Source organism: Anopheles gambiae, chromosome 3, assembly GCF_943734735.2.
Source record: "Anopheles gambiae chromosome 3, idAnoGambNW_F1_1, whole genome shotgun sequence".
NCBI lineage: Eukaryota > Metazoa > Arthropoda > Insecta > Diptera > Culicidae > Anopheles > Anopheles gambiae.
The window spans coordinates 36,870,480-36,882,012 of record NC_064602.1 but is presented as its reverse complement, the minus strand read 5'-3'; the positions used below and the strand labels follow the sequence as shown (position 1 = coordinate 36,882,012).

At 44.1% G+C, this 11,533-nt stretch overlaps 3 protein-coding genes across 7 annotated transcripts in view; 1 reads left to right on the top strand and 2 right to left on the bottom strand.

Moving 5' to 3' along the window:
* Window positions 1-482: 482 nt before the first annotated feature.
* LOC1278999 (glyceraldehyde-3-phosphate dehydrogenase 2) lies at window positions 483-4,670 on the bottom strand. The gene is made up of 2 exons (XM_318655.3): window positions 4,368-4,670; window positions 483-2,500 (listed from the first exon to the last, which is right to left on the bottom strand). The coding sequence occupies exon 2, from the start codon at window positions 2,462-2,464 to the stop codon at window positions 1,466-1,468; it is 999 nt and encodes a 332-aa protein (XP_318655.2). The 5' UTR covers window positions 2,465-2,500; window positions 4,368-4,670; the 3' UTR covers window positions 483-1,465.
* LOC133393204 (uncharacterized) overlaps window positions 3,062-11,533 on the top strand; it is a 38,294-nt gene continuing 29,822 nt past the window's right edge. Inside the window, exons 1-2 of the mRNA XM_061656884.1 lie at window positions 3,062-3,760; window positions 3,935-4,102. Coding sequence (XP_061512868.1) covers window positions 3,710-3,760; window positions 3,935-4,102 — 219 coding nt within the window. The 5' untranslated portion in view covers window positions 3,062-3,709. The remainder of the gene's footprint in view (window positions 3,761-3,934; window positions 4,103-11,533) is intronic.
* LOC1278998 (6-phosphofructo-2-kinase/fructose-2,6-bisphosphatase) overlaps window positions 8,742-11,533 on the bottom strand; it is a 73,161-nt gene continuing 70,369 nt past the window's right edge. For all 5 annotated transcript variants that reach the window (XM_061656872.1, XM_061656875.1, XM_061656876.1 and 2 more), the window contains 2 exons: window positions 11,366-11,493; window positions 8,742-10,094 (listed from right to left, as the gene is read on the bottom strand). In XM_061656872.1, coding sequence (XP_061512856.1) covers window positions 9,996-10,094; window positions 11,366-11,493 — 227 coding nt within the window. In that variant the 3' untranslated portion in view covers window positions 8,742-9,995. The remainder of the gene's footprint in view (window positions 10,095-11,365; window positions 11,494-11,533) is intronic.

Below are 11,533 nucleotides of genomic sequence, written 5' to 3'. Positions count from 1 at the left end.
TGCCATGCATCCCCAAACCGGAAGGCAAAAAACCTTCCCTAAATCCAGACAGTCGGACGGACACGTTCTGCAAGAGCTCGAGGAAGCAACTATAGCAGCACACAGAAGTAAGACTGATCACCTGGTAAGGGTACGAAAATCTAGCAACATACAACAAGACGATCAGAGAACGGTAGCTATAACCATGTAAGCCCGGGATAAGACTTTGTTCCTTTTTGGACAAAATTCCTTTGTTCGAGGTAGCGAACGTGTTGCCCATTCTACCCCGAATTACTTACGAATCGATGCGCAGTTCCTATTTCACCCAATACTTCCCAACCCTTCCCGGCCTGTGTCCTGCTGTCAAGGTCACACAGACCAATGATGACGCAATGCTCTCCTCAAGAGCCGCATGAGCTAAGCAAAAGAACAGCATATGAACACATCCAATACAACACCAATCCAACTCAAATTAACCGAAAAGAAACAAAATCCCATTTGTGTTTGGTTCTAGTAACGCTTTAGCAGTTTAAATTTATTGTTTCTTTTTACTTTTATATCATTAATCCTTACCAACTAAACAGAACATTTTGGAGGGGGGAGGTGGTTGGTTGGTTGGTTTACTCTCCTGTGTAGTGCCATGTATGAAGTCCGTCTATGTAATGTGTGTCTGTGTGCTGTGTGTGTGTTCTCTATGTGTATGTTTGTGAAATGTTCTCCATTATTACATGCAACATAGATAGTATGTATGTATAACGACGAAGCGATCTTAAATCGTTTGCATAAACCGAGACGACTATAATAAATTACGCGCTGTTAGCGGACTTAGAGCGTTGTACGTTGGTTGGTTGTTGTTTATCCAAGTCCTTCCAGTGGATTTCAGTCCCAACATTCTGCTCTGCTTCGTATAACGGTGGTGCCCACTTCCTCCAACCGGTGGAAGAAAAACGGGACCACGAAGGAAGGAGCCGCCAGAATGAGGATGAAACGGAAGAGACGGAAGGATGCGCAATTCTGGAGGGTTGTGAGGTTGGTGTCGTGATGTTTTGTCCGGATGCTTGATAAACGTATGGCCAAGACGGTAGAAGTATTCTGGAAAATGGTGATCGAGCATATCTTCCCGTTTTCGCTCCGTTCTCTTCTCTCGCGACTAGGTACATCAAGCGTATCCTTCTAGCTATCTCACAAAGATGGACAAAAGGATACCTGCACTAGGTAAGCGGTCAGAGAACGACGTTTGAGATTGGGACTAGTCGATCACCGTCGTGTCTCGACCTGCCATCAAGCCATCCAAAACAGTACTGCCTCAGTCTCCCCCCATCATTCCGCTTCCTCCGCATCAATCCCCTCCGCCTAGTCCACCTAAGCACGAACGTATTACGAACGCAGCACGCAACAGCAGTGTTCCTTTCCCGCTCCAACTACTCCCTTCACTCACTCGTCTCGCAACGGCACCACGCCACACCACACAATCAACCGAGGGAGCTTAATCCTTGGTCTGCATGTACTTGATCAGATCGACGACGCGGTTCGAGTAGCCGTACTCGTTGTCGTACCAGGAGATCAGCTTGACGAACGTGTCGCTCAGCTGGATGCCAGCCTTCGCGTCAAAGATGGACGAGTGGCAGTCGCCGACGAAGTCGGTCGACACGACCTCCTCCTCGGTGTAGTCCAGGATGCCCTTCATCGGCCCGTTGGCGGCCTCCTTCACCTTCTGCTTGATCTGGTCGTAGGTGGCCGGCTTGGACAGGCGCACGGTCAGATCGACGACCGAGACGTTCGGGGTCGGGACGCGGAACGCCATACCGGTCAGCTTGCCGTTCAGGGCCGGGATGACCTTGCCCACCGCCTTGGCGGCACCGGTCGCCGCCGGAATGATGTTCTGGGCGGCACCACGGCCATCACGCCACAGCTTGCCGGAGGGGCCATCCACCGTCTTCTGGGTGGCGGTGGTCGCGTGCACCGTCGTCATCAGACCCTCCAGGATGCCGAAGTTGTCGTTGATGACCTTGGCCAGCGGGGCGAGACAGTTGGTGGTGCAGGACGCGTTCGACACGACCTTCATCGATGGCTCGTACGCCTCCAGGTTGACACCGACGACGAACATCGGCGCATCGGCGGACGGGGCCGAGATGATGACCTTCTTGGCGCCACCCTCCAGATGGGCGGATGCCTTCTCGGTCGTGGTGAACACGCCCGTCGACTCGACGACGTACTCCGCGCCGGCCTTGCCCCACGGGATCGCCTTCGGGTCGCGCTCCTGGAACACGGCAATCTTCTGGCCGTTCACGACCAGGCAGCCGTCCTGGGCGGACACCTCGCCCTTGAAGCGACCGTGCGTCGAGTCGTACTTGAACAGGTACACCATGTAGTCGACGCCGATGAACGGATCGTTGATGGCGACCACCGACGCACCCTTGGTGATGGCGGCGCGCAGCACCAGACGACCGATGCGGCCAAATCCGTTAATTCCGATCTTCGACATGTTTAGCGGTGGAGTTGTTGTAGATTAAACGACGAACTGTTATGGGCGGCACGAAAGGGGGTAGAGTAGTAGAACAAGCGTTTTAATTATAAACCTTTCTGTGGGGTTATGTTAATTCAAATTCAAGGCGATAGGGGTTGGGAAGAGGTGGGGGGACAAAAGGGGAAGATTGGTTTGTTCGCGTCTGTGTCAACGATTCGTTCGATTACACAACACCGAGGAAAACGGAAATGCTCAGGATCGACGGCGGTTAAAAATAGAAGCTAAACAGGGAGAGGAGAGCTAGAGAGGGCCGCCGAAGCCGACACAGAGCAGGCGGCGGGAACACTTTTCCGATTTCGTAGCCAACTCAATTGGTTGAACAAAGAAGGGGCTATAAACGCTATCGCAGTAGGCGACGGCTTCCTATTTTAAATTAACGATTCGAGAATAGGCAGCCAGCTTACCACAACACCACGCGCCATTGCATAAAACAGATACTAGAAGGAATTACGTCACCTGTTTTACTGTACTGCAACAAAATTAGGTATTTATAATTTAATTCAATTATTTATTAACTGCTTGTTTTACTGTTGTCGTTTAGGAAATTGGAAATGGGAATTTTCCATTAGCCAAAAAACGAACACAGAATTTAATACAACTGTCCCTACGGCTGTGTTCACTAACATCATCATCATCCGCTTGGGTTCGTGATCCGCGCGGCACGAGAGAAGCCGGTAGAAACAAAAGCGATAGAAAGAGTACAACACACGCACACGCGCATCGCATCTCATTCAACGCTACCATCACACCACACCACTACTACCAAGAGAGAGAGAGATGGAGCCGGAGAGAGCGAGTGTGAGAGATGGGCCCGTGCACGCGTCAGCCTCGCACGAGAAAGGTCGTTTAGAGGTCAGGTGGAAAAAGTGGTCCTCTGTGCATCAACTTCGCCGGTAATTGTGGACACAAATCCTATTGGAAAAGAAGCAGGGTAGAAAAGCAAGTAGGAAAGACACTGGAAGAACGGTGTCCAGCACAAATGACTATTAATGTATAAATGGCAGAGGGCGCAATACATTAATCAATTGATAAAGCTGACCTCGGTACCGACCACAGCAGCGCGACTGCTTTCACGGTCTCTGTGTTCTAAAGCCTGAACGGTGTTCGCGATTGTGTAATACAATCAATAGTGTGCGCGCCCTTTGAGTCTTTTCAGCGCGATGATAATGAAGCTTCCCATAACAAGCGGAATTAGCAGCAAAGATGGAGATGGAGACCCTTTTTTATAATTTAATGCTCCCCACCAGTGAAAGTGTAAGTGAAAAAACACACCCACGCACAGCGCCATTAATTGATTGAAATAGGAGTCCATTTTTTTCGCGCAAACTCCCCCCCCATTGTAAGCATCGCCGCACATCAGGGCGATTCATTTGGAAAGAATTTACATGCACTGTATTTCTATTCACATTCTTTTCGTTTTCTTTTTAGGCGCAAGAGTGCACTTATTGCCTCACTCCACACATGCACCAGTCGGCTGATAATAATTGGAACATTCCAGAACTTCCCTTCGTGTCGCATACGGGAATGATGGGAAGCATCACAGTTTCAGGCGCGGTTGCTGAGCAAAAAGGACCGGAAAAAGCACGCCTGCTGCACGTATGTAGACGAACAAAAAATACACTCTTTGGTACATTTCACTTTTCTTCGCCCATTGACAATTATCGATCAAAAATGGCCTCGTTTTTTTGTCGTGGAAATAAGCAAGGGATGATGTTATCAAGGGGCAAAAGAGATTAAAGGGTAGAACGAAGAAAAGGAGGGATAATTTGGATGGATAGTTCTTCCTCCAAAATTCCAACCTCTTTAGCACAGGCACAGCAACTACCTTCACCTCACCTCACACCACACTATTGCCACTTACCGTTAGAAGGCCTGCTAGTTTCCCGAGAGAAGGCTGTAGGCGCGATGTTCACACGTCGGCTTTTGGAGACTGAGTGATGCGTTTCGCGTTCAATCCGCGGAGAGTTGTACGGCAAACAAGGTCCAATCAAGGGCAAACGGGTACCGGCGCGTTAAATGCTTTGCTCCGTTCGGATCGGTGCGCTGGTGGTGTTAGTAGTAGTGCAGAGCCGTTCGTGTATGTGTCACCGAGGCGGATGCCGTGCGGTCATGCGCATCTCGCTCTTGCCATGTGGCACACACACGCACGCGCTTGTTCTCGCGAGATACAAAACCTTCCGCGTTACCCAACGGCGTATCCGTACGACCGGCAAACTCATACACATGTACGACCCTTAACCGGGGGGACGGCGAAACTCTGCCTTTCTGTTGTCTGTTGCCAGCAAACGATCGGTTGTGCATTTGCTTTTTCGGTTTTCTTTTTCGCTTTTTTTTGGCAAGCATAATTTTTGGCTTCGACACTGGTTCGATTTGTTTGGGGTCAGCAGGGTTCAATTTGAGCTGTTGTGACAGGAGGGGCCTTTGTGTACACAGGTTGTGCATTTTTGCATCACGGCTACCTTCGATTACAATCCCCCCCCCCCACCTCATCGAAGATCAATTGTCAAGGAATGGGTTATACAAATCCAAAGTGCAAAACACATGCACGGCACAGGTGGCAAACTTCCCTTTCTTTATTGAATATAAACGACTGGGAATGCTCAACGTGGAACTTTACCATCCGTGATTTCCAGGTTGATGATTCACACAGCAACGGTTGAAAGTGCAATGCTGCCGAAAATTGTCATCATTCTTTGCTCGCCAACATTTCGTCATAGATGACGTAAATTTCATATTTCTTGTACACGAGGAGCGAAACAATTAGTCTGTTGAGTTTCAAACTTAGTGGCGGAATTGCATTCATGCTGAATGAAATCATGTTTTATCTTAGTTAATATTTATACTTTAAATATCTGATCTGTTAATGCAAAGGACACTTATATTTTGGGTTTTGAATTAATCTATTTGTAATGATTTTTATTAAAGGTTCATTTAGTGATCGAGTGAAAGTATGAAGTGACGAGAAATATTATACTCTGACGATATGTCACACTAAATACTCATAAAAAACTGATAATTATATATCAAATGAAAAGATATTGTATTTCTCAACTAGCTACGTTGAGGAACGTAATATTCTATCGTTTGGTTTGTGTTGCTGCTTCGAATTACGGACACTTAAGACATATTTTAGCATTTAATATTTTCTTACTACTTCAATTTTAATCGGTCGATCATCTGTATTACATACTTTACTAAAGAACATCCTCTACATTTGAGAAGAAATAAAGATTTCCAATAATTTTACTATACGAAACATTGCAAAATATCATAAAAGCGTAATGATATTTTGATTCATATTCCGCCATAGACAGCCTCAAAATTCCATTTATAATCTTGAAATTTACACACACACATTACACTTTTTTAGTTTTTTACTTGTTTTAAGGTCTGGACACTTGATTCTGGATGTCGGAATCCTCCTAGACCGACAAAACGACGATCTTTAATACAACGGGATTTCGGTGCTGTTTTTCTCTTGTATTCGTAGATGAATAGAACCCAAGAACTGGTACGCGAATTGACGATCTTTCCCGTACGGCCATCAATGCATTTGTCACATACATCTTCAACTATCGTTGTTGAATAAATCACAATTTACTTCGGCTGTCCCGAATTAAAATCAAGATAATCAATATTGCTCCAAATTCCGGACAGAATTAAATAAGCGTTTTTATGAAATTCAGACCACAATATCATAAAACACTGTTATTTTCGCGTTGATAAATACTTCCACAATAGATTCCGATGTATTTCAATGCACTTGGGCGCGATTAATTGGAATTATCGAAGAAATAACACTGGCATGCTAAGATTGCCTCTAGCGGTGATAGAAAATGTTTATTTACTGTGGCATCAGGGTCTACTAGGGGTCAGTAGGACATTTTTAATTTATTCTAGTAAATCATGGCAAATATTTAAAATTAAAAAAAAATTGTCCAGGTACTGGGTGTGAAGAAAAAACATGCCGAATGTCCGGAATTTAAAGCTGTCCGTAATTTGAATCATAACGATATTATATTTGGATTTAAAAACAACGCTAAATATGAGATAGGGACTTACAATGCACAGCAAAGGATTATTTCCATAACAAATAATTAATTTGTTGTGGTGTACAATATTAGGTTCAGTGTTAACAAAATTCATTGCGAGCACGTAAGTTGCATAATAGATTGCATTTCATATCCACGCACGATGCAAAATAGTGCATGTTTGCGTGCCATTCTTCTGCGATCATGAAACTCCTTGAAAGAGGTACTGGTTTCAACTAAATTATATTAAAGGTTTTAAACAACCTTGGCAAATGGCAAATTTGAAGATTAACTTTGAAAAACAACCTACTTTTCAAGAACACTTAATTGTTGATCGTTACATTATATATACATATTTTTTTGAGGACTGTGTGAAGATCACGGGAGAAGAGTATGGAGGTCACTGGCCATCATCCACCCTTAATTGTTATTATGTATATTAATTTTATCGTTTAATTTAAAAACAAAAAGCCATTACAAAAAAAAAACTAATAATATCTTCAGCGCACAAATTGTTTGCAAACCCCTGACACTAACACCGACGTGCCGGTGATCGCGTGATAAAAACCATACCAACACACATATCCAAACGCTCTCGCGCACACACCACCATCCAAGTAATCCACGGGAGGGGAAAAATGCTCCCTCTCGGGTTTTAACGGATTCGTTGCGTGAGGGTGCGACTCCACGTCGGCGGGGAAAAACTCGGGCAAAACAATTCAATTTCCATCCCGCGTATGGGTACGCGGAAAACCCGTAACACGTTTCCTTCGGTTTGACATTGGACAAGGGTATTCGACGAATTGGGGCGGGAAGCATTTCGTGAAGTAAAACCTCGCCAATTGGAATGTTTTGATGGAAATAGATTCCAATTCGAACAGATGCACACATCTTCTTTGCCCCTTGGCGCATTGCATTGCAGTGGCATGTTGTTCTTCTCGTAAGAAGTAGCTAAACCCAGACCCAGGCTTCTTATCAGACGATGACATGGAATTCTACCAACCCAATACGGGTGTGTCCCGGGGTACGATAGATTGCGCGTCTAATAATTTCGGTGTACCCATTGACAACAGAAAGAGCGTGCCTTGGATTTCAGCGCCTTGTCATCCGCATCCCCCATATTATGAGGATGTGCTTGCTGATAAGAGCAATTGCTCTGGGGGTTCTAATCGACGACAGGCGGCTGTTATTTTCCATTTCATTTCCAGCAAACAGCAGAGACACATGGGAGGGGGCACGCCTTACCGGATTATCGCCTTTGCCGTGGCTGATAATCGGGTGTGTCTAGTGTGCGCCTCACTTTCGATTTCGATCCCATGTTTCCATGCCCTCTCGCTCGAATGACCTTCGGTTCACATCTGTGTTTTTGGGGAAAAGTCCACCATCACCTTCTCTTCGTTCCCGCTTCGTCCTCTCCTCTTTCCTAACTTCTTCTCCACTGCAAACCACTGCAAGCGCGAATGACCTCTGGGGGGCACCCTGATCATAACATTAGGAACCCCCGTGTCCCGTAGTGTGTGCGCAGGCTCACTGTTTTACTTTCGATTACGGCTCTTCTCCTTGTTTGCGTCACAATTTTGATTATAAACGCTATAAGGAGAGAGTGAGTGAGCAACAATCAACCGTCGAAAGCATTCCAATGTGACACGAGCACGCTTCGACGTCATCGTGGGGTTATGCCTGGCTGTTGGGCCAAACAAACAAATTGCCAATAAAACATGCAGGATGATATTTTTGAATCCAAAGCAACTGTTAATTCGGGTGCTGTAAACAAAGTGTTGGTAGTGTTGTTGATGAAAATTCCATCATATGGTCATATGATGCTAAATTCATTTCTTTCTACCATTATCATCATCTATCATTTATAGGCTTGGTACTAAGCAATCTTTACACCATCGTTAACCTAAAAATAGAACTACTTTTAATGTTTCAAAGGTGTTACTTTTATTTTCCCCCTTCAAACAATGCCCATAAAAAGCGATCTTCAAGAGTGTTTCCCGTTCACAAGTGGAACAATCTTAAACGCATCCCAATGCGCCACTGCATCTCCTCCCTTAAGAGCGCATTCCGCATTCACGCAGGTCTTAGCAGCATGATGCCTAATTTTAGACACATCCCACTGCATTAGACATCCAACTCATCTTATTATTTCGTTCGTCTATCAGAAACGAGTTTCGTTCAGGAAATCAGAAACGGTCCAATTCTTTTGATTCTTCATCACTCTCCACATTTGCTTACTTTATTTTCCTTTCATTATAGATTGTAATGTATATTTAAAACAATAGCTTTTTTTCTTACCATTCTTTAAAAATAAACTTTCACTACCCAACCACTAAAATCTAACATTGTATGCCGGTTTTGTCTGTGTGTGTGTGTGTTTGTGATTTTATCAACTTTTTTGTTTGTTTGTATATTGATTAAATTGTTTCTGCTCTCTTTTTGTTGGCTTTTTTTTCCTTTGCACCATTTGTGTGTCCCCATTTTTTGTTTTAACCTGAATTCCACCAGATCTTTCTTAAGTTTTGCTTTGCAAATTGATCCTGCCAATTGTATTCCCTTGCCCCCTATTGCGGTGGGTTTTTAAACCCCCGTTTTTAACTGTTTACTGTATGTGTTTTTTCTTCTGCGATCATAATTTTATGACTTCACTGTGCCGTAAACTGATTCTCGCTTGCACACACACTAACTACGCTAGCGAAAGCATTGAAATGCATTGAAATCATTCTTCTGTACCCATTTGTGTGTGTGTTTGTTGTGTGCTGATCATCATCATTAGCTGAATATCAAACATTTCCTCTGTGACTGTGAAAATCTGTGTGATTTGCTTTACAACCGTTATTTCAACCTCTCGTGTTGTGTTTCGTGTGTGTGTTTTTTAACCACAAATTATGCCTTCCAACTCTGCGACACCATTAACAATAAGCAGCCTAATGGATCTCTCTTGTGTGGCTTTTTCCACCGCTAACAAAATGCATCATCTTCTAAAAGGCCGTGGTGCTCCTCTCGGTGTGCGTACGTGTGTTGCACAAAATTAGCATCCTAAAACCGCGCAAACGTGCAACGTGCTCCGCTCTTGCCAACGCTTTGTACAAACTGTGCTGTTGCTGGAAGAACTATGTTGTGTGTTTTTATATATTGAAAGATCCGTAGCCGATGAGGGCATTGCGACAAAAATAGTTGAGCGTTCATAAAGCGAGCACGTGTCGTCGTGTTTTGTTTGTGGCTTTTCTCCTGTGGTTATATGTATTGCCGGAGCGTACTAACAACCCTGAGGGTAGAGTAATTGAGATGTAGATGTAGGAGGCAGAATTACGACGACGACCTCCTACGATTTTCGTTTGTTTGTTTGTTGTACGGTTGATCGCCATCACTAAAGTACTATTATCAACTTCATGCATCTCCTCTTGCCGAGGGACTTCCGTCCAAGGGGGCTGAATTAGTGACTGTGTGCGGTCTCTTTAGCTGATCGTCGTGGACATTTGCTGCGTAAGGGGTGCATCGAAGTGAGCCGGTACGGTTGTAAGGGCATCGGCCGTGGTACGACTAGTGGAGCAGTTCTGAAATAGGAACCGGAAAAGCGTATATCAGTATATCACATTTTCGGTAAATCTACATTTACTATTTACTTTGAACAATATACGATTTTGAAATAATTGAACTGGCTTGTCAACTGCGAAAAGGATTTTTAACCAATTTATTGGACCTTTAGTAGTCATATGCAGTGCTGCAAAATGTAACTGTCAATGTCATAAAACATCGAACTGAAACAAAATCCATGTCAGCGTCACGTACTCAATTGTGATAATCAGAGGTGATACTCAAAACCGATTGGTGTTATCAATGCATGCTTCGTGACTATCAGTCACTATCAGTCTTGATCAGTTTTATCAGTCACTATGTCATGACTTTTTTTTACTGTTTTATAGCTGTTTTGTTTACTGTTTTTACTGTTTTACTGTAGTTTTGAAAAATATCACTGACATAGTCATGACAAATTCCGGCTGAAAAAAAGGTCTGGGTCACGAGCTCTCCTGTGATGATCAGAACTGAGAGTTAAACAGTTGGTGCGACCATCACATGCTTGGTGACATTTTGTGCAACCAACTCTTGGCCAATCACTTGGTCGTGACATTTTCTGTCGGTGGGCATATATGTTTTCTCGCTCTGTTTGACCCGACAGACAATAAAATCATTGTCAAAGCAACAGAGTAAGAAAGCATGCTCATTTTGTTGCTTGGAACCTCACGCAAAGTATGTTCCAAGAATGTCGTGATTATCACCGACAGAAAATGTCGTGATCAAGTGAGTGACCAAGAGTTGGGTGCTAAACAAAATGTCACCAAGCATGTGATTGATACACCAAATGTTTGAGTTTCACCTCTGATCATCTCAGTTGTGTACGTCGTGAGCTGATTTAAGCTTCGTTTCAGTCATGAGTGTTGGTGACCGAAACAGTGGCATTTGACAGCACTGTTCACAGCTAGAAAAAGTCATGTTTGCGACGGAATTAAGCTCAGCTTGTCAGCCAGAGTATCGCGTTGGACAAGCATGTCATGACGCACTTTCATTGAGTATCAGCAATTAACATCAAACTACCACGGATATGTTCATTATTTTCGTTGGTGAACATCTCGTGATGCTCGTGACATTTTGCAGCACTAATCATATGCCATATAACCTCATACTTTTTACAAAAATATATCTTTTAAGAGTGACATTGTTGTCCAATACGTTTAAATCTGAGTGACTATCAACTGCATTACACACATTATAAACAAGCCCTTTTGTTCAAAAACATCCGCAGTATTTTACGCTTTCCTTCTCTTACCTTCGGCTGGATGCGATAAGTATCTACACATTCCACCTTTAGTGGAACCGTCTCGACCACAAAATCGTACCCATACGATCGCACTATGAGCAACGTGTGCAACGGCACGTTTATGTATGGCACATCATCTGCAAACGAACCAAAAAAAGCCGTGAGTGAGCGTGACCA